The following is a 22,785-nucleotide window of genomic DNA, read 5'->3' as shown; positions in this document are numbered from 1 at the left end:
GCTAAGTGAGGCCTGTCTAGTAAAAGATTTTCTTCTTTTTAACCTTGTAGTCTGATCTTGGAGTGAATTTCCAAGGAAAAAAATCCACTACTGGATAGATTAACAACCGGTTTCGTCTTCAACATGTTACTTTCATCTTTCTTAGTACAGAATGATTCACTGCACATCTTAGGAAATTACCTTATAACTCTTCCCAGACTAACGAAGAGCAATATTTTCTTCTCTCTCTCTAATTATTACTGAGCTCTTTCTGCTTTGGCATTGTGCCGGCTGTGTACTTCATGTTCAGTATCGACCGAGCTCCCAAAACGTCTGCTTTTATAGAGGTGGTTTCATTCCCAGTTAATGATGTGCTTTATCTGGGTGATGCACTCCCTCTTAAATCCCAAGGAGCAATGCTGCACAGAGTTTTTCCTCACTTTCTCAAGTGTAGGATTAATATCACTTCCTTTACGCCTCCTGTGACTCTTAATTTGCGAGCTAATAACACTTTTCTGACAGTAATGAGTTGATTCGCCGTTCCTCTGACCAGGCCTATGATACCTCATGTGAGAATGAGGAGTTCATTACTGCCCTTTCACTCCTATTAATTTTCAAGCGATTTGATGAAAATGAACTTTTAAACATGTGCTATAGATAGAATGATCAGAGATAGGATTTGTCGATGTTTTCCTTGATTGGCTCTAACTGGTAATCAGCTGGTCAAAATTAGAGTTTAATAATAAAACAAAAAAAAAAAACGATTTATTTTGATCCATAATAATCTTGTAATTTCTTCACTTCTGTTAGACACCATTCTACTGCATTTCCTTTTTGTTTCTTATTGCCCTTAGAGTAGAAAAAAGTTATTCTAAGTCAAAACTGGAGGTCTGACCTCAGAGAGAGCTGGAAATCGTCTTTGTTAATACACCGGCTTAGATTTTAAAGGGTTCAGAGCTGAGAATCACCTGCCATGAGATCCGATTGGGTCCATTTTTCCAGCACTTAGCGTTATCTCCTCCGTCTGGGAGTCCAGAACGCCTCTCTTCCCATCCAGGACTTTCATCTGGCAACTGTTCTCACTATATTTCTCGCTGTCTCTTCCCGTCTCTTTAAGTAATGAAGGCTTCAGGTTTGAGTGTCAGTCGGTGATATTCTGTTAGAGTGCTGCTGCTGCTGCACTGATGCTTCTGTAATGCAATCAGTGTTTCCTGTCAGGGAGTGAAAGGAGGTTGGGGAGGGAAAAGACATTACCTGCGTCTGGTGTATACAGCTTGTGAACTCAAAAATATGCACTTAGTATGATTTCAAAGCACATTAGGATCCGTTGTACCGCAGAAGCCTAAAATAAAATCTTTCTTGCTTTTCGTCTAACATGCATGTAGTTTTGCAATGTTTGGATTGTTGGCACAGGAACTCATAAGCGTGCCAGTTGTGTGCTTCATGTTCAGCATTGGTGCTGCTGTGTGGGAGTCGTAGGAACACGTGTATGCATTGAAACATACTGTATGCATGGATGGGGCTGCAAAATAAATCCCTCTGAACCAAACCGAAGGCTGCCAGAGCCCTCGTGCCGCCTGAAAGTGGAGGCAGAGCTTTATCACGGTAACAGTGAGGAGCGAGTGAGAAAGAAAGACGAAGAGGAGGGAGGGAGGGAGAGAGGGAGCGGGAGTTAATGCAAAAGGGCTCTGGAAAAGAGGACAGAGAGCCAGAAGAAAGAGAGAGAGGAGGTGTGCCAAGCTCCTCGGCTGGCTCCAGTGGAGGTTTTCTTCTTGTCCTAATTGTTTTGGGGGCTTGGGGGTCAAGATGAGCAGCCCGTGCCTGCTGCGCACTGCCCCCATAAGCCAACCCCGGCTAAGAGACGTCAAGATCAGCCTAAAGGCCAGCAGCAGGGATGCTGGAGCCGTCCGGAGCAGCAAGGAGACCGCAAGCCGACCCTTTACTCCAGCTGAGAAAGAGGCCCAGGTCCGGGTCGGAGCGAGCAGCAGCAGCGGCAGCAGCCGGAGCAGGAGCACCCCACCAGTCCATCGCGCCCTCAGACCCGAGAGCAGGAAGGCAACAAGCAAGCAGCAGGTACCGGAGCAGCACCCCGAGAGGAATGGCACCGTCCTGCACATCCCACCTACCTCGGCGCACACGGGGCTCTCCCCCTTCTCCTCATCATCGTCCTCGTCCTCCTCCTGCACGCCGCGGCGTCCGCGGCCCTCTCAAACTCACCCGGACCTGGCCCCCATCCTCTCCTCCTCCTCCTCTTCCTCATCAGCCAGGAGCATGAAGAGGGCGCGCTGGCTTAGTTACAGCACCTCCAACATCTGCTTCAACTCCATCCTGGATGGACGCTTCAGGCAGCTGCAAGGTAACCGGATCCTGACCGTGGGACCGTGTGTGTGTGTGCGTGCGTGTGAGTGCGTGTGTGTGTGTGTGCTTCCTGAGAGAGTTAGTCCATCATGTCCTGCCTCACCAGGATGACACTTCTTGGATCATGCCCCTCCCTTCTCCATCATGTGTTTATGTTCATGTCTGGGCAGTGATGGAGACTAGAGGTTAGTTTTGTCATTAGAACTTGTGTAAACGAAATATATCTAGTGGTTATTTATTTATTTTCTGGAAGCTGTGACTCTTCCCTGATTAATAACAATCTTGCCTTTGAATTATTTAAATAACACCTCAAGATAACAACCATTTGTCATCTCTTACAAGATACAGTGCCATGTACGGCCTTTAACTTTCACAAACTGCTTCAAAACAACAAGGCGATGCGTCTCTGGGACGAATTTCTGTAAAACAAACAAACAAACAAAAAAAACAAACAACAAAAACAATCACTTTCTCTACTGGATTAACTCCTTCCTGCCTTTATTGTTACAGTTTTAAGAGAGAACCATGCCATCACAGTGGATGTTTTTTTTTTCTGAGCTTGCACTATGCTATCCAACTCCCTGATGACAGGAATGCATTAGTGAGAGGAAGAAAATGGAGGAGACGATGCAGGAACAGAGGGAAAGGCTTTCTTTTTTTTCCCCCCGCTGCCTCTGCTACATTTCAAGTATCGACTGATCCTGAAGGCTGCAGAGGCAACTGATAGTGAAGCTGCAAACTTCAGAGGCTTTTCTCTAAATCAGAGATGCCACGAGACGGGCCAAGAGCATCAATTTACCAACTGTGCGTCATGATGTCTTTCTTACATGAGTTTTTTCAAGATTGTTTTCAAGATTTTGACCAGATTACAACAGAACAAAGTTGGAAAGGACGACTGTGATAAAAAAGAGGCAGAAAACGGCTTTTTTTTTTGCATTTATTGATTTATAAAGCATCCCTTCGTTTTCAGACTCTAGTAGTTTGACGTGCCCCGTTGACGGGTTTTTCTGTTGTTCTGCCTGCAAACAAGCAGTTCCCCCAGTTCCATTTTGTGCTGTGCTAAAATATTTACGCTCCTTTAACTTTCTTCAGTTTAATCGTTCGGGATCTAATTTGATAGAGCAATATAAAAGGTGTTCAGATTGGTCAGGCTGGATGGAGAGCATTTATAAAGATCAATTTTCAAGTCTTGCTACAAAATTTTCACTGGGTTTATCTCTGGTCTTTGATTAGGCCATTCTTTGTACTTTGATCCAGAACATTTCAGTGTAGCTCAGTGACAAGCCTTTTGAATTGACTGACCGGAGCATCTTCTCCCACGTTTGCCGTGTCCGGTTTATGACGTGGAACAATCTGTAAAAATGGCTTCAAATGCCTTTCTTTTAAGAATTCCTGTCTTCTTGTCATTTCAACGTAATGTCTAGATTTGTGGAGTGCATGACACATGGTTTTCAAGTTTACTGATTCAACCTCTGGAGATCCTCCACATACTTCTGCTGCACTCCTTGCTCTCTACGATGCTGTTGGTTCATGAATGTCCACCAGCAAACCTCTGAAGCCTTGACAGAGCATGTAGATTTATGCTCAGCTTTTATTTAGGATGGTCATATTTATGACCATCTAGTTATTACAAGTGCACGGCACACTTTACAGATTTTAACTTGTAAAGATTGTCTAAAATAATGTCAGTTTTTTCCTGCTTTTCAATTATTGCAACTTAATGTTAATCTTTCACACAAAATCCCCACGAAATACAAAAAAAGTCATGAGGTTGTGAATACTTTTGCGAGGCACTTTAACTTGCAAAACCAGCAAGTTGTCCGGTTCTGCTTTTCGCGTGCCTCTTTTGCATCCTACCTCTAATTCCCCTAATGCTCGGTCAGACATAAATAAACCGTACAAATGCACATTAATCTGATGTTCAGGAGCTTCAGATAGTTCTTTTAAGGGAGCAGACAGTTTATTTGCCATGTCTAGCAAGAGCATGCAGGGAGGTATAGGGAGCATGGAGAGGCTGAGTTTCATCGCCATGCTTTGCTGAGTGTACCTGTCCTGGTGTCATGGTGTCATGGCTGCAGGACAGGTTGCTCTGGCTGTGCCATGACAGGGCCGTGTAATAGGGAGCTCTGGGACTACTGGGCCACATCCAGTATGAGACGACTGTTGGGAGGGAAAAAAAAAAAAAACAGATCAAGCCGTGTACAGGAAAAATCCATCAACATGAATAAGTCATAGGGCTTTCACTGGAGTCAAAAAGTGGTTGAGAGATCACCAAGTAAAAGCATGTGAAACAGAAGAATGTTTAGTAAGAATTGTTCTAATATGAAAAATAGGAAAACCAGAAGAAGTTGGTGGAGGCAAGTAAAAGGATTCAAAAGGCCCAATTCATTTTGTGTGGATGAAAAACTGCAAGCACTCTGAGCATGAAGCATGAGTGTTCCTCTCACATGGCATCACTAATTAATGTTGAACAACGGATAATACTACAACTGGTTTTCCTCTCAGAAAAAGTCATGTCAGCCGCTTCCTACACACAGAGTCTGTAGCACGAGTTAAATTAAATGATGTTTGAAGTCACATGGAGTCATACTGGGTAAAACACAAGAGCAGAAATATCTTAAAAACCAAGAAGTGTCCAATGTGTTTATACTCGCTTTCTCAGTTTTACATAACTGCTATCTTTTGCAATACTTTTGGGAGGTCCAGTTTGGAAATGTAGTTCACCATGTCAAAGATGCACATTTTTATGATTGTTAATTAAAATACTATTGATGGATAAACAAGAAGCCAAAGGTGGTATAAAAAAATTGGGCTTTATTTTGATGTCTAGAAGGGAACATGCTATGAAACCTGAAATATCAAAGGTAAACTGTTTATTTTAAAGTTGTGACTTATTTATGATCTTTGATTCAATCTGCCTATACAGATTTGAGCTGACTTAGTTTTTTTCTTTAAGATCAGTAATAATTGCTGACTTTGAGCTTTATTCCCATCAGTGCCAGCTTCCTTACCAAAGAGTGTTGTTGTCAGTGATCCGTCTGTGGTTAGTTTAGTTGATTGGAAAAAGATACAAGTCTTGAGTTTCCGACCAATAGCTCACTAATCAGACTCGACCTAGCTGTGCTTTATTGTTGTTCTATTTCTCCCTTTCTTGCTTTCTTTCATGCAGGTTTCTTAAAAAGTAGGTAGTGTGCCCTGGGTGAGCCCCTTATTCTGCTGCCTTGAAATCAGTCAAAGCGCATTGCAATCATTTATTTTCTGCAGCTGGACAAAATACAGTTCAGTCAAACACAGTTCATAGATCCCAAAGGGAAATTAAATGCTGCTGTATTTATCAATTCAATATTCTTCAAAGAGTGATTGTAGATGGTGCTGGTGTGGAAAAAAAAAACATTGTCCCTAAACAGACCAACCCTCCACTGACTGCACATGCATAAAAGCAATAGAAAACTTGCTTATGACACAAAAATCAAGTACTGTCTCGGATTTATCTAGCGATTGTGTGTCGCTCCTTTTTAATGCTGCCCTGGGCAATTGCCCATACAGTCCATGTCAAAAGTTTCCACTGAATACATTTTAATCAAAACCTTAATAATTTGTTGTATTAGTCATGTTTTAATAACTTCTGCAGCACGTGTTTGCACTTATAGAAACATGAATACATGGTGATTGTTGCTAATATTATTTTCTTTTCCAACCTAATGACAGTAGGGCTTCAAATACTTGGTATATTAAACGTTTTTACATGTATTCTGACACACTCAGATAGCATTGTATGTCGTATCGCTAATAACATTGGTATTATTTAATCTCTGTAAAAAAGAACAGATGGAATTTAAGGATTAGACAGAGATTTCTATTCAAAAGCGCGCTTAAGGCTTTATTCAGTTTAGTCAGAGCTGTTGTCATGTCAGGCTATTCCTCATCTGCAGAAAGCTTAGCAGAAGACATGGAAACAGAACTCCCCGCCCCCGTATTACTCTCTGTTGTCCCATTGCTGCCCACTTGGCCGAGAGCTTCCCTGTGCACCCATGCTGTCCCTTCTCAAGGTCTCTTATTGTGATGTGATATGGCAAAACAGTGCGGGGATGCACTTTAATTGGCCTCTCACTGACTGTGCTGTGAAATCCTCCGCACCCCAGATAGTTTCAGAGAGGATTTGTCATGGTTTTTAGTCAGGCTCTTCTTTTGTCTCTGTTTTCTGTTCCTACTCTCTCAGCGTTTGCGCCACTAATGGAGCTTTTGAGTTATTTGCATGTTTTAATTTCCATTACTTTTTCATTACGTGGGGAATCCATGTGGATGCAGTGGAGCGGTGTGTGCTGTTGTTCTGCTGAGGGGAGCAGAGCGGGGCATGATTTATTTACTGTGCCCTGCTGCACCATGTGTTTTACATACTGTAACTCCTGATTCGTTCTCCTGGATGGTGCTGGGAATTCAGCTGGAGCTGTAAAGGAGCTTACTGGGTGTTTTTTGGCAACAGCAGGGGAGATACTGTGGGTGATGTGTTTTGTTCTGTTTATCGCGCCATGTCTCTGCACAGTAAACCTGAAAGACTGCCTCCCCGGGAGCTCTTCCTCTTGCCAAGTTTACTTCCATCCAGAGTTTATGTCTCCTCCTCAGTCTCACCTTTGCTTATTGACGCCTTCTTAACCTAGAATACGATACCTGGCATCTTTGCGCTATAGCCTGTTCTCTCCACAGCCTTATTTTAGTTCAGACAAACAGGGCAACCTTCAATGTGGAGACTAAAGGGAACTGATGTGTTGCATGCTGGGACAACTGGGGCTGGGAATGTCCCGTTGCTGACATAATAAGTTTTAAATATCTGTGTGTATCTGCAGTTAAAGTAGCTGTTAGCGAAATCAAGGTTAGTGTAATGAGACAGCACTGCCCTTCTGTTCACCTTGCTCTGGGTTATTTAGGTAGCCACAGAAATATGTTGACTAGATGCAGACCTGGCTCACTTGATGTAATGTTTATGTGGTTGGGTTCAGTTTGTTTTTGTTGCAATATGCCTTGAAGGTATATTTATAACCCTTTGCCCTTTTTCTCCAAGTTGCAGCCACAAATGTTAATGTATTTTACTAAAGACATTACAAAATAGTGCATACTTCTGCACATTATATAGGATTTTTAAGCTTTTCTACAGATAAAACATATTTGTTTCATTAACAGAAATTAATAAATGTCATCATTAACTGTAAAGAACAAAGCAGACAAGTCAAGGATACAACTGTGGAGGCATTTAAAGCGGAGTGAGGTTATAATCAAGACTTTAGCACAACTACAATCAAAAAACCAACCAAGAGAGACTTGGTAACTCTGGAGAAGCTGCAGAGGTCAAGAGCTCAGGTGGGAGAATCTGCGAACAAGACAGCTGTTACTTGTGCAATCCACAAAACTGTCAATTAGTGGCAAGAAGAACCATTGTTGAAGAAAAGCCATAAGAAGTCCCTTTTTGAAGTTTGCCACAGGCCGTATAGAGGAAGCAACAAACATTTGGAAGAATGCTGGTGAATTTATGTAAATAAATCAAGGAAGAACATCTGTTAGAGGCTAAAAAACCTCTGGGTTGAGGTGAAGGTTCACCTTCCAGGATGACACGACTCTAAACAAGCAACCAGAGCTGCAGTGGAATACTTTAGATCCAAGCATGTATAAGCGTTAGAAAGATCTAGCTGAACTGACAAAATGCAGTTTAGATTCTGTGGCAAAGCTTGAAAATGGATGTTCATTGATGTTCTTCATCCACTGTGCTTTTGCTATTTTGCAAAGAAGAATGGACAAACTTTCAGTTTTAGATGTGAAAAGTTGAGACAGACATATTCCAAATGGCTAACAACCATAACTGCAACAAAAGTATTGACTGTGCAAAATACAGAAGCTCGGGGTTGTAATGTTGCACCATGCAACAAAGTCAAAGGGGTATGAAAACATTTAGAAGGCATTGTAGAATAAGAATAAGGTTAATATTTTTTTTAACAGCACATTAATTTACTCAGTAAGAGCTCTCCTCAGACAAACACTAGCATGCACAGCCATGTCTTCGGTTTGAAGAGCCCTTGTTAGAGACAGTAAATCCCTACCAGCTTCAGTGATGCTGCTCTGCAGCCGTGAGGGCAGTGCATTATTCATGGGGCTCATGTTCTTTCTTAAACTATGTTCCCTCTCCAGATGAGCGCGAGGCAGTTCAAAAGAAGACCTTTACTAAATGGGTCAACTCGATCCTTTCCCGAGTCGGCTGTCGCATCTCTGACCTCTACCTGGACCTTCGTGACGGACGCATGCTCATTAAACTGCTGGAGGTCCTGTCTGGAGAACGTCTGGTGAGTTATGCTGTCTCAGCTTTGACTTTATTGTCGTGAAAGTTTAATGTTATTTGCAGCTCATTCAGGATGTCTTTTCTTTCAAAAATTCCTGTTCTCTCTTTCTTCCTCGTTTCCTTCGCAGCCGAAGCCCACTAAAGGCCGGATGCGCATCCACTGTTTGGAAAATGTGGACAAGGCCTTGCAGTTTCTCAAAGAGCAGAGGGTACACCTAGAGAACATGGGGTCCCATGACATCGTCGACGGCAACCACCGCCTCATACTTGGGCTCATTTGGACCATCATCCTGCGTTTCCAGGTAAACCGAGGCTGCGACATCTAAAAAGATGCAGAATGTAGTCATCCTGTCTGCCTCATGTGTAAAGGGTACATGCACTTAAAAACACGGCTTACTCTGTTTTCCACACAAACATTCAGATGTATCAGTAATAAACTGATAACCCTTATTGGTGAAACGCCATGGCAGATCCCACATTTCTAAACATATTGGCCTCGTTGGCGACACCTAGAGGATAGACTGTGCTGTGAGACTGATTATTTGAAAAAAAACTACGATCACGTTCAATAAATTAGAAATAATTAAAAGTTCATTGATTTCAGTTAGTCATTTCACAAAGTGAAACACATGACATTTAAGCTTTTCTGCTAACTGTGATACTTTTCCAGCTAACGAAAACTCGGCATTTAAGATTAGAATATTACATCGAAGCAATAAAAGAAACGTTTTTAATACAGAGAAATGAGCTGGATCTGATAAACGAGCCTAATCTGAGATCACATTCTAATTTATTGAATACAGCTGTATTCCACAGATCATCAACAACAACAAAACAATTCATTGATCCTGTCAGATATGTGCTCAGAGCATCTGTCTGTCTAGGAACTAATGAGGAGCAAACAGATGCAATTTATCAGGGGCATCATTTCTTGTGAATCATTAAAATGGTTTAAAAAACAAGGCTGTTTTCTTTCCTGGATAAACTAGAATCTCAGTGATTCTACGTAAATCCTGAGTGCCTCTGCGTGTTCAGTAGTTAAGTGAATAAACAAACGCGTAAAGTTTGAATTGCTGTAGTTTCACCCTTTCTTCTGCAGACTTCTGCAAAGAGTGTTGTTAGCCAACCATGTATCCACTGCATTCACTAAAAGTACCATTAAAAATCTGTGTTTTAATTTAACCTTTGGAAAATTCCACAGATCACTTTTTTCTTTATTTGCAGTCAAACCCGACAGCCTCAAGCTTTAGAGTAACTATTGATATTCAATCTGCAACAATAAACACGTCTCATTTCCTGTTGTTTTAGTTTAGATGCTTCCACAGGCAGGCATTGGCGAGGAACGTTTAAACCTGCAGTTTTGGGATTATTTCTTTCTGAAACGATGCCTTCAGGCTCCAGTATTTTTTGTTCTTTAGAAGCACATCACACACGTCTCTTTCACTCTTATCATTCAGGAGGGGGTGGAGGGGAGAGTCAGATATTTATTTTTAATTTGACAGCAGCATGCCTATTTTTAGAAATGATAGTTCAGACAATAAGTCTTTCTACATTATTCAACTTTTTCAAAAGATAAGTAAAAAAAAGAAAAAAACAGGCTGTATTTTTCAGTCTGCATTAGCGAAGGAGAAGCAAAGCTGGCTAAATTTAGCAATCTCTCAGGACCTGTCTCTTGTATCACATCACTGCTCTAATTACTGTGTCGGAAAAGAGCTTCAGTCATTACCACCTATTTTCCACCCATCTTAGCCACTGTTGAGTTTTGTAACAATCCTTTATGACTAATAACATTAATGATACGTCACTGGAGATTTGCTTTCATTTTACACAAAGAAGGAAACCAAAGGAATAAAGCGACAAATTATTCCCTGATGCAGTGTCCTCTCGGTTGTCTGTGTTACTTCTTTCTTTGAAAAAAACCCCCCAAAATCAAATATTAAGTTTTATCATTTACCATCTATCTGTGCTTCCTGTTCCACATCAGATCCAGGACATTATTGTGGAAACAGGCCAGGCGGACCAGAAGGAGACACACTCAGCTAAAGATGCTCTTCTTCTGTGGTGTCAGATGAAAACTGCAGGGTAAGTACTTTACGTGGCCTTTAGCATCACCAAGCTGCTGTAAACATCCATCGGGAGTTTGCAGCCAGGTGCACGTCTGTTACCGTTTCACAACTCTGAGTTTTCATTTCTTAAATTGTGCTAAGAGGGTACATGCTACACTACAAAAGTATTCAAGCCTCTTGAACTTTCAGTCTTTTTTTATCCCATTACATTACAAAGACAGATATTTATGTATTTGATCACATCCTGCATAATAAAGTGGTGAAAATAGTGAAAGGAAAATAAAGTGTGCTTTTAAAACATCTGTACAAATAAAAAATACAATGGCCTAGTTAAAGTACAGCCGTATATTTAATTGATACACCCCAATTTTTTAGCTTTTTATTTGTTCACAATTGTGGATTATTTTGTGATCATCTGTCATATACTTTTCAATTAAAACACATTGACGTTTAAGTTTTCTAACATCTGGATATGTGAAAAAGATTAAAGGGTATGAACACTTTAGCAAGGGATTGTAGCATCACAGTTTTTGTGAACTACTGTAATTGCTCTGTTTAAGAAAGGGGATCAATAGGACAAGTTTTGAACTTCCAAAGCAATAACAAAAACTAGCGCTTCACACAGAGAAATACAAATAGATCTGTATAAAACCGTATTTTTCTTCAAGGCTCGAAGGTATGGATATGAAAGACTCCGCTTTACGCGGGAGCCCAGACATTGATTTAAAGCTTGAGCTTCGCAGAAACATCCTTTCATATTCAGCCGGTGACATCCCATCACATCACTGTTATTTCACAGATACCCGAACGTCAACATCACAAACTTCACCACGAGCTGGAAAGACGGAATGGCCTTCAACGCCCTCATACACAAACACCGGTGAGGAAAGATGAATAATGAAACCTGCTCTCACCAGCTTACATGAAAACACAGCCCAAACCTGCCTGCTCTGTGTCTCCCCTCATTTTCTTCTTTCATCTCTCGCCTTGTCTTGTCTTCTTTGCCTCTTTCATCTCTTTGCTAGGCCTGATCTGGTGGACTACACCAAACTGAAGAGGTCCAATCCAACCCACAACCTCCAGAACGCCTTTAATGTGGCAGAACAGAAGCTTGGTGTGACCAAGCTGTTAGACCCAGAAGGCGAGTGACCGATGATAGCTGTGAAGACCTCCGTGTAGAGCTAAATGTTTATCAGGATAAATCTTGGTGACTACACAAACACCTCAGGAGAGGTGACGCCTCTCGCTGTGGTGATTAACTCGCTTGGCATTTTGTTTTGCAGATGTTTTCACAGAGAACCCAGATGAAAAATCCATCATCACGTACGTCGTGGCATTTTACCACTACTTCTCCAAGATGAAGCAGCTCGCTGTCGAGGGAAAGCGAGTCGGAAAGGTGAGATGGAAACGTGGCACTCATTAGTCTGTCAAGACGAAAGCCTTGTTTATATATTTGCCTTCCTTATTCAGGTTCTGGATCAAGCTATCGAGACGGAGAAGATGATCGATAAGTACGAGACGCTGGCTTCAGACCTGCTGACGTGGATCGAGCAGACCATCGTCGTGCTAAACAACAGGAAGCTCGCCAATTCTCTGACGGGCGTCCAGCAGCAGCTTCAGGCCTTCAACACGTACCGGACTGTCGAGAAGCCGCCCAAGTGAGTCAAGAACCCTCACTGAAACCAGTCGCTCTGTTCTTGCGTCTCTTTTTGTTTTGATACGTGCCGGTCTCTGTGAACCACCTTGTGGTTGAAATGTGTTTAATTTCTCTCAGGTTCCAGGAGAAAGGGAATCTGGAGGTGCTGCTCTTCACCATTCAGAGTCGCATGAGGGCCAACAACCAGAGGGTCTACACGCCGAAAGAGGGAGCCTTGGTGTCGGACATCAACAGGGTGAGAGGTCATCCCGGGACAAACCAGAGGCATGCTCAACAGAGATCTCTCAATAAAAGTTTCACTGTGTTTGGAAGTTAGAAAAAAAAAAACACAGGTGCTAATAAAAGAACTGTTTTCACTGTGATAAAATATCCTGAATAATGCGTTGATGCTCTACCGGTATTGTATTGTTCACCAGGCATAAAATACCAACTGTGACATGTGAACTTTAGAGTACTTTGCAAACATATTTTGTAGCTTTTGAACATTTTCACAAGTTGTTGTATTTCAACCTCAACAATTTACTATTTTGTAAAAGGATTTTTACATAATACACTTGCACAAATTCTTACGTAATTGTGAAGTGGATAGAAAAATTACACATGGTCTCATTTTCTTCTTCTTTTACAAATTAAAACCAGCAACTCCAGAAAGGTTTTAGTGAAGTGGTCAAAATAGGAAGCCTCTTTAAATCTAAGTGTTGAATCCCCACATCTTTATTTCAAAACTTTAATTATGTTGTTTGAATCTGGCAAAGAAAAAGTGACATTGGTATAAATACAAAAGAGGTTGTAGGACCTGTCAGGTTCATCTAACTTGACTTTGAGTCATCCTTTGCAGCACAACTTATAAAACAACAAAAGAGTGGCACACACGTGTACTCAGGCTGCCACCACCGTGCTTAATAATAGGGATGACGAGCATATAACATTCCCGGGAAACACATTCAAGTTTCTGGTCATAATAATGTTTATGAATACTTTTCCGTGGTGTAACGTCAAAAGAATACACAGATTTGTCTCGGCACACATCCTTTCTGCACCGTCTGGATATCCTTTAAACATCAGAGTTTCTCATCAAGCATGAGATCAAGCAGAAGGGGGCATCTAAATTTTTTAAACACCTCACACATCCCAGTGCTGTTGACGCTAAAACGACAAGGCTCACAAACACTACAAAGACTCAGGATGCTTCTCATCATCCCCATCGCAGGCCTGGGAGCGTCTGGAAAGGGCGGAGCACGAGCGGGAACGGGTCCTGAGGGACGAGCTGATCCGGCAGGAGAAGCTGGAACAGATGGCGCGAAGATTCGACAGGAAGGCGGCCATGAGGGAAACGTGGCTCCTGGAGAACCAAAGACTAGTGGCTCAGGTCAGCCGACTGCTGTGAACCGAGAGCTGGTTTTAAATGTGTTTCTGTTTTATTTAAGCTTCAAAAACAGGTTGAGGTTAAAACATATAGAGATATGGAAAACAAAACTGAAAATTCATTGTCGGGTTACGTCAAAGCCCGTCGAACTGAGCCACACGTAAAACTAAAACACAGATCAACCTTCGCTCTGCACACGCTCCTCAGGATAACTTTGGCTACGACCTGCCAGCCGTGGAAGCAGCTAAGAAGAAGCACGACGCCATCGAGACGGACATCACCGCATATGAGGAGCGCGTCCAGGCGCTGGTGAACATCTCCAAGGAGCTGGAGTCTGAGCGTTACCACGACGCCAAGCGGATCGACGTGCGAAAAGACAATATCCTGCGTCTGTGGGACTACTTGCAAGAGCTGCTGAGGGCCCGCAGAGGGCGTCTGGATATGAACCTCACCCTGCAGAGGATCTTCCAGGAGATGCTCTACATCATCAGTTGGATGGATGAAATGAAGGTAAAAATCATGTGTACTGACTTGAAAGAAAAAAAAAAAAAACATTAACATTTCAAGAAGAAACCTAATTCAAAAGCCTCTCCTCAGGCACGACTGCTCTCTCCTGACTTTGGGAAACACTTGTTAGAGGTGGAGGACTTGCTTCAAAAACACGCTCTGCTAGAGAACGACATCGCCCTGCAGGCAGAGAGGGTACAGAGTGCCAGTGCTGCTGCTCTGAAGTTTGCAAACGGAGATAGTAAGTGGAACACACTCATTGCTCCTCTGGGAAACTTAAAAAAAAAAAAAAAACATTAAACGTGGTGCATTGATTAGAGATTTTAAATGAAGCAGAGTATATTACAGATGTGAATTTTGTGTTGGGGTAGGGTTAGGGTTAATCTTGTTCTCAGGTCTTCTAATTATTCTAATATTAATAGATATATAACCATAGTTTAAATATTTTATATCAAATATATTTTAACGATTTATATGGCTTACAGTGGGATATAATCCTTAGGTAAAGAGTCAAACCTCAAAGAAAATAAAAACATACTTTCTCTTTCCAGGCTATAAGCCATGCGATCCTCAAGTGATTCGAGACAGGGTGCAGCACCTCAACCTCTGCTACCAGGAGCTTTGCGCCCTGGCCGCACAGAGAAGAGCTCGGCTGGAGCAGTCCCGCCGGTTCTGGAACGTCCTGTGGGAGGTGGCGGAGCTGGAGAGCTGGATCAGAGAGAAAGAGCAGCTCTTCTCCTCTCTGGATTACGGCAAGGACCTGACGAGCGTGCTGGTGCTCCAGAGCAAGCACAGCGCCTTCGAGGACGAGCTCGGAGCTCGCCGCAGCAACCTGCAGCAGGTCTTGGCTGAAGGGGATAAGATGATCCAGGCCAAGCACTTCGGCTCTCCGAAGATCCAGGAGTGCATGGACGACATCAGGAGGCAGTGGCAGCAGCTGGAGGACCTGGCTGCCTTTCGAAAGCAGAACCTTCGGGATACCCAAACGTTCTTCCAGTTTCAGGGCGATGCGGACGAGCTTAAAGCCTGGCTGCTGGACGCCAAGAGGCAGATGAGCAGCGACGACGTCGGTCACGATGAGTACACGACTCAGCGACTACTGAAAAACCAGAACAACTTGAGAAACGAAGCCATCAAGAACGGAGCCACCATCGATGCGCTGTCCAAACAGGCCAGCGCTCTGCCAGAGGAGCTACAAAACACCCCTGGCATCCAGAGACGTCTAAAAGACATCAAGGACCTTTACATGGAGCTCCTGACTCTGGCTGACCTGAGGCAGAAGAAACTGGATGACACCATGGCCCTGTACACCATCTTCAGTGAGACGGACGCTTGTGAGCTCTGGATGAGCATGAAGGAGACGTGGCTGGTGGATTTAGAGGTTCCCGAGAACCTGGAGGATTTGGAAGTGGTACAGAACAGGTAGAGATCGTTCGTCTAAACTAACCTAATCGGCTGTAATTTTCTGCATCACGTTGACCGCTGTTTTTATTCTAACTAACAATTTTCTCGTTTGCAGGTTAAGCGCTCTGGCTCAAGAAATGGTGAATGTTCAGTCGAGAGTAGATGACGTCAACAAAGCTGCAAAACAGCTTGAGGAGAGCAGACACCCTCGCACTAAAGAGATCAAGGAATGCCAGATGCGACTGAATAAAAGGTACATCCCAGACAGGTTGCAAGAGACACACTGGACAAACATCCATGCAGGTGGATGTTTGTCCAGCAAGGGATGATGCTTAGTGTAGCAGTCCACAACTTTGCATTTTGTCCCACCGAGTATGGCCACCAGCACCACATGAAATTAATAAAAAAACAGACTGTTTTTCATAAGATTGCCTTACTGGCAGCATGCAGCAACAGGTTGGGGAGGGACAATACATTTCTTTGTGTTCTACAAGGCCAGAGAAAGCACCAATTACTCTAGAATTTACTTGACATCTCATGAACAAGGACTTTCAACTACAGTGACGTTGAGACATTAAATTTATCGTTTTGTCGGCATAAGTTTTATAAGTTGATTTTATAAATAAAGTTGCTTTACTAAATTCTTGTGTTTTAGGTCATTGCTATCAGATAAGGCTGAGAAAATTAAATATCCATAGAATAGTACATTACATTTTTCTCAGCTTATAAATGAATAAGCTTAGTGAATTAAGCTTTTAATGAATTATTTCTTTCCAGATGGGAAGCATTCAAGGCTATGGTGGAGGACAAGAAAAGGAGAGTCGATTCTGCTGTTAGTCTACACAACTATGGGTTGGAGTGTGATGAGACAGGAACCTGGATCAAAGAAAAGACACGGGTGATCGAGTCCACGCAGGATCTGGGCAACGACCTGGCAGCTGTCATGACAATCCAGAGGAAACTGTTTGGCATGGAGAGAGACTTAGCAGCTATCGAGGCCAAGCTCACCTTCCTTAACGAAGAGGCAAACCAGCTGGCCCAGGACCACCCGGAGAACGCAGCAGATATCTTAGCCCGCAGGGCGGAGCTCGATGCAGCCTGGGATAGACTTAGAAAGACCCTGAAGGACAGGGAGGACTCTCTAGGCGAGGTCAGTAAGTTACAGACTTTCCTCCAAGACATGGATGACTTCCAGTCCTGGCTGTTCAAAACCCAGAAAGCTGTGGCATCTGAGGAGATGCCCACCTCCCTGCAGGAGGCCGAAGAGTTGCTCAGCCGTCACAACGCTGTGCGAGAAGACATAAACAACCATGAAGAGGACTATCACCGTGTGAGGGACACAGGAGCTCAGGTCACCCAGGGTCAGGAAGATGATCCTCAGTACCAGCAGCTGGAGCAGAGGCTAAAAGGGCTGGACCGCGGCTGGTATGAGCTCCAGAAGATGTGGGACAGTCGTAGAAATTTCCTGGACCAGGGTTTGGGCTTCCAGCAGTTCTTGAGGGACGGCAAAGCTGTAGAGGCCATCCTAAATAATCAGGTAAGCTTCTCCTAATGATGTCTTTTGGACTAAGTAGAGGGCCAAGCCAACAAAAACAGCTTGAAAACCTGACGTGAGCGATGCTGCAGGAATTCTGCAATAACAATGAGTGGAAGAATGCAGCACTATCAGCTCCAACGCTGCACATTCGCCATGTAACTCAGTCAGCAGATTACGGGTTTCTGGACAGTCCGTTTTCATGTTCTCAGCGCTTTTTCTTAATTCCATGATGTCTGTTTTATTGCAGGAGTACACGCTGGCCCACATAGACAAGCCCGACACGTTGGCAGGGGCAGAAAAGGCTTTGAAGAAGCATGAAGACTTCGTCAGCACGATGGAAGCCAACGAAGATAAGATCGATGGCGCCCTTCAGGGCGGGCAGCGGCTGGTGGACAGTAACAACTTGCACTCTCCCAAAGTTCAGGAGAAAATGGACTCAGTCCGGGACAGGTTGTGTTTTGTTTCACTTGAGTTTGTGAAATGACAATGTGTGATTTAGTATTTGGATTTGAGTGCAAACACATTCAATATATCCTCTATAAGACGTCGTGAAACCCAGTTTTTAACCGTGTGATAGGTGTGGGATTTAAATCCTGACACACCCTCAATTAATATGACCACAACTGAACAGAGACACATGTTATCCAATTTGTAAAACAGGAATTTATGTTTATATGTAGTTTAATTTGTTCATTGGTGTGAAGGTCAGTCAAACGATGGCATAAGGGAAACTTTTCATAACAAGTACCAGGTCAGAATATATCTATTTTTCCCAAGTGTCTGTCTTGACTTTTAAAACAGCTGCGGCAAGATCGTGACCTTTTCAGGTTGCTATACCTTAAAAACAATGACAAAGGATATTCACACATACTGGTTCCCAGAAGTTACAACTTTCAAATTTGTAACTGGAAAGATTTACACAAATTCAAAGTCCAGCAGTCGTCTTTCTCTTAAAATGTAGTGAAAATTGCACAAATTGTTCGAAGTGCAACATGTTCTTTAGCCTCGTTTTGTGAACATGTCGCCAGGGTGCATGAAAAGCAAAAAATACAGTGCAATTACAATTGGTATTCCTGCTTCATAAATGTTATATAGTGATGAATTGTTCTATGAATTAGTAAGACTGAAATGTAAGACATTAACACATTTTCTAAAGCTTTAATTTTAGGCTGAAAATGTAAGCGTACACAGAAATAACTTCTCATTCCCTTCAGAGATTTGCCACAACTGTGAATTTTTTTTCTATCCTCTGCATTATTAGCTTTAGAAAGGGCATTGGAGCTACCGCCTTCTCTCCCAATACTCAGCTTGATAGACAGGCACCTACAATAATGGATATTGATCTTTAACAGAGAGAGCTTTTCTTTTCGGTGAAGTGAAGAAAGACATGAAGTGAAGGGGAAGATCTGGTGGATTTGTCTACAGTGTGCAGTCCGAATTATGTCACAGAGAGATTTGTTAGACGGAGAATAAAAGGCCAGCTCTGTCTGAAGCTGTTATTCATGTATGGTATAACTTTGCTTTTGTGCTCGCGCTTCAGGCAAAGCAAGAATAAGAGACGAGCTGTGGAGGTGTCTGAAAAGCTGAGAGATAACCGTGACCTTCAGCACTTTCTGCAAAACACTCAAGATGTGAGTTCAATACAATCTGTGAAAAAGATCTAATAATACCTTATTTATTAGCTGTGTGTTTGCTTTCTATGTCCTTAGTGTTACTAGGCTATTATTAGGTTATTACTATACAGTAACATTTGATCATAGTGGTCATTTATAGACCACTTAAAATGATACATTTATCTGATTTTACTGTCTATAGGCATGTGTTTGAGTAAAATGAACATCGTTCCTTTATTCTATGAATTAATGACAACATGACTACAAAATTCCAAGCAAAAAATGTTTTATTTATTTGCAGAAAATGAGAAATGGTCAAAATAACAAGAAAAGATGCAGTGCTTTCAGACCTCAACTAATGCAAAGAAAACAAGTTCATATTCATTTAGAAACAACAATACTAATGTTTTAACTCAGTTTTGAAATCAATATTTGGTGGAAAAACCATGAGGTTTTCAATGGGGTTCAGTGCAGAGGGCTGTATAATAAATATAACTTATCTTCATTATGTAGGACCAGGATTATTTTTCTCAGAAGATGCATTATTAATGCGTAATGTTCTTTATTTGTCGCCATGCCTCAGCTGACTGTGTGGATCAATGAAAAGATGCTGACAGCTCAGGATACCTCATACGACGAGGCCAGAAACCTTCACAGCAAGTGGCTCAAACACCAGGCTTTCATGGCGGAGCTGGCCTCCAATAAGGACTGGCTCAATAAAGTAGATCAGGTCAGTAAATGGTCCTTGTTTTTTAATTAAACAGTTTTATTCATCTAAAAAGATAAATAAAATACCTAATTTGCAGTGGATTTCTGCTCTGAAGTATTTGAGAGCGAGTCTTTTCTCTGTTCATTCTTTCGTTTCTGCAGGAGGGTCAGGAGCTCATGGAATCCAAGCCTGAGTTTGAGCCCATTGTGAAGGAGCGCCTGGCCCAGCTTCACGAGCTCTGGGACAAACTGGAGTCCACGACTCAGGAGAAGGACCGGCTGCTGTTCGATGCCAATCGCTCAGAGCTGTTCGACCAGAGCCTGGCTGATATGAAGAAGTGGCTGGCCGAGCTTCAGCAGCAGTTGCAGAGCGGAGATGAGGATGTGAAAGATCTCACAAATGCCAATATCCTGCTGAAAAAGCACCAGGTTTGTGTATTCCTCAGAAAAAAAAAAGTTTTTTTCTTTCTTGTTATTAGTTGTTTCTTTTGGGAGATTTGTTTTCTTGATGCTAGCATTTAAAATTGCAAAGTCTGGAGAATACTGTTCAGTTTAAGCTTTAATTTTAATCTGTTTTAAGCGAATGAACATTGTGTTTATTTGCTTTTTTTAAGAAGACAAAATATATTTGTCCCAAGGGTCAAGCTAAAACACAAATTATACTTACTAAATTGCCTTTAGCAAAACCTTTTCATGAATTTATATAAGAACATTCATAAGAGCTGTGGGTAAGCTTAGTTTCACGCTTAATAGGCAGCACTTACTTTTGGTGAATTTACCCTCCACTGCATCTTGATTAGGCTCTTGAAAGGCTATTCATCTTTTTCTTTCTTCCTCCCATCACCGTTTTTCCCATGCCAGATGACGGAGAACCAGGTTCGTGACCGGGCGCGGGAGCTGGACGAGCTCCAGGAGGCTGTCAGGAAGCATGGAGGAGCCAGGGAGGACCAGCCGGAGCTGGAGGCCGAGCAGCAAGCCCTGCAGAGCGAGTTCCAGCAGCTCCTCACGCCGCTGTCCCACCGCCGAGGCAAGCTGGAGGCTGCCAAAGCCGTCCATCAGTTTTACAGAGACCTGGCTGACGAGCTCGTAAGTGCGGATCTTATTTCAGAGGGAATGGAGGAGTCGAAGCGCCTCGCTCTCACAAAATGATTGATAGCGCAGAATTTGAATAATGAGGATACGATCCTAACTTGTCAGGACTTTTAAGTCCCCTCTGGATGTATCCAGATGCACTGAGGTAGCTTAATGCATCTAAGAAACCTGATCATTTAAAGAAATTTTAAACAAGTATTTAGTCTTTAAGACACACACACACACACACACACACACACACATATATATATATATATATATTAAATCTGATCTCCTTTTGTTGTTTATAGCAAAGTCAAGGTATCATGTTTGATTTGCTTTGTGAAGGAGCAACAAATCCATATAAAGAAGGCAGCTGTGGATATAATATTTTATATTTGGTGCACATCAGAGATCTGTGAAGCAATTTTTCAGACTCTGTTTCTGCTTTGTGTTCTTATCATCACAATCTTTTCCCCCCTCTTTTTCCTTTTGTGTGTTTCAGCTCTGGATTGAGGAGAGGATGCCCCTGGCAATGTCACAGGAGCACGGCAACAATCTTCAAACTGTGCAGATGCTGTTGAAAAAGAACCAGGTAAGAACCAGTCTGTCAGGATTCGTTTTGCTGCAAACAGCTTTGTCCTCGTTTATTTACTCATTTATCAGTTAATGCTGGGAAGCCCTTCAAATTTTGAATTTACAGTCATGGCCTTGCAAAAGTTAAAACTTTTCCACATTTTTTTGTCTTACAACAATAAACTTAATTTTTACTATATTATATTAAGTTTTATGATTACTTAAAAAAATGAAATGTAAGTTAAATATAATAATTTTTTAATTTAATCAAAATATATTGTATTACATTTTTATGTCATCAAAGTTCAGCAATTTTTATCATCTGAGCAACCATTTTTGCTGCAATACCTGTTTCAACCTTTAAAAAAGATTATTTATCAGGTTTACTAAATAAATGCTAGAAATTTCATTTATCTACTCAACCTAAAAAAATAGTTCCAACACTTTTCTGTTTGTCAATGTTGGAAGGTATTTTCCACTTTTAGAAATAGTTTGAAGACTAAGATTGTCAATTTACATCCATTTTTAGCAAAGGAAAACAAATTTACAACAAATGTTTTTATTTACAGCGCCAATATAAGTCAGAAACTATAATTTAGGGGATAAAATAGTCAGACTTGCTGACTTTTTTGACAAGCTATTTTTCTAAGGAGTTCATACTCTAAAATTCCCAGAGTTCACTCTGGTCTTGTAGTCAGGGTGAGCTGTCCTCTCATCTACTCTGATCCATTTCTCTCTCTGTGTTGAAAAAAAGATCCCCAGCATGATACTGCCACCACTATGTTTTCAGTGCTACTTTTCCAGATCAGAGGCAAACTTTACAGCTTATATTCACCATAATTTTCCTTCTGCTTAGCATTCATGCACTGCAGTGTGTTGGTCTGTCACATGTCCTAAAAAATTACATAGAAGTTTGTGGTTCACCAAGTAATACAATTTATAAATATTAATGTTTTTTATATATATATTTCCAAGTTGTGCAAGCTAGTGCCCTTCAAATTTTAAGTTCAAAAAGTTTTACTATGCAAAGAAAACAATATATATTCTTTTTCCAGCCGCTAAAAGCTGCTGGGATTTTCAGTTCTTTCAGCTCCACTGACTTTCCTGTTTCTGTCTGAGTGAACTCACAGTATTAGTTTCCAGTGAAACGACGTACATTTGCTGTCTTCCTTTCTTTCTTTCCACCAGACGCTGCAGAGGGAGATCGAGGGCCACCAGCCTCGTGTCGACGAGGTGCTGGAGCGAGGCAGGCGGATGGCGGCTGCGGCCAGCGCGGAGGACAGGCCGGAGGCGGAGCGGATCGGGGACCAGATGCAGGAGCTGGAGGAGGCGTGGGCCCGGCTGCAGGACGAGATGGCCAAACGGCGGGAGAGGCTGAGCGGCTCCAACTTGGCCCAGCAGTATTACAACGATGCTGATGAGGCCGAGGCCTGGATAGGAGAGCAGGAGCTCTACATGATTGCGGATGAAAAGGCGAAGGTTAGTAGGAGAGGAAGGCATGCTGTGTGTGTGTGTAAGGGAGACAAGAGAAGGGGCCTGATTAGCTCAGGGAAGTTTCCAAACATATTTAAAAATCTGATCTTATTATCCTAATCAAAGTAAAGGCATATCAGTCTGT

At 42.2% G+C, this 22,785-nt stretch overlaps 1 protein-coding gene across 5 annotated transcripts in view; it reads left to right on the top strand.

The window, feature by feature from the left end:
- The window catches only part of sptb (spectrin, beta, erythrocytic), a 43,701-nt gene that overhangs the window by 8,325 nt on the left and 12,591 nt on the right, over nt 1-22,785 (top strand). For 2 of the 5 annotated variants that reach the window (XR_001421960.1, XM_015016397.1), the window contains exons 1-22: nt 1,707-2,335; nt 8,515-8,666; nt 8,791-8,964; nt 10,647-10,744; nt 11,528-11,608; nt 11,754-11,869; nt 12,012-12,124; nt 12,199-12,386; nt 12,503-12,620; nt 13,596-13,754; nt 13,959-14,261; nt 14,349-14,499; nt 14,810-15,680; nt 15,778-15,915; nt 16,440-17,199; nt 17,447-17,649; nt 18,740-18,830; nt 19,396-19,542; nt 19,683-19,949; nt 20,382-20,606; nt 21,097-21,186; nt 22,356-22,646. Coding sequence is in view for 4 of the 5 variants with exons in the window: in XM_015016397.1 (XP_014871883.1) it covers nt 1,786-2,335; nt 8,515-8,666; nt 8,791-8,964; nt 10,647-10,744; nt 11,528-11,608; nt 11,754-11,869; nt 12,012-12,124; nt 12,199-12,386; nt 12,503-12,620; nt 13,596-13,754; nt 13,959-14,261; nt 14,349-14,499; nt 14,810-15,680; nt 15,778-15,915; nt 16,440-17,199; nt 17,447-17,649; nt 18,740-18,830; nt 19,396-19,542; nt 19,683-19,949; nt 20,382-20,606; nt 21,097-21,186; nt 22,356-22,646 (5,286 nt within the window). In the remaining variant the exon portion in view is untranslated. Of the gene's footprint in view, nt 1-1,706; nt 2,336-8,514; nt 8,667-8,790; nt 8,965-10,646; nt 10,745-11,527; nt 11,609-11,753; nt 11,870-12,011; nt 12,125-12,198; nt 12,387-12,502; nt 12,621-13,595; nt 13,755-13,958; nt 14,262-14,348; nt 14,500-14,809; nt 15,681-15,777; nt 15,916-16,439; nt 17,200-17,446; nt 17,650-18,739; nt 18,831-19,395; nt 19,543-19,682; nt 19,950-20,381; nt 20,607-21,096; nt 21,187-22,355; nt 22,647-22,785 lie in introns of those variants that run through there. The other 3 variants (XM_015016422.1, XM_015016413.1, XM_015016388.1) reach the window with 2 other exon arrangements.

Source organism: Poecilia latipinna, unplaced genomic scaffold (assembly GCF_001443285.1).
Source record: "Poecilia latipinna isolate Pla-1442-1.1 unplaced genomic scaffold, P_latipinna-1.0 Scaffold73, whole genome shotgun sequence".
In the NCBI taxonomy this organism is placed as follows: Eukaryota; Metazoa; Chordata; class Actinopteri; order Cyprinodontiformes; family Poeciliidae; genus Poecilia; species Poecilia latipinna.
The sequence above is the reverse complement of the archived record's forward strand: the minus strand, read 5'-3'. Positions and strand labels throughout refer to the sequence as shown.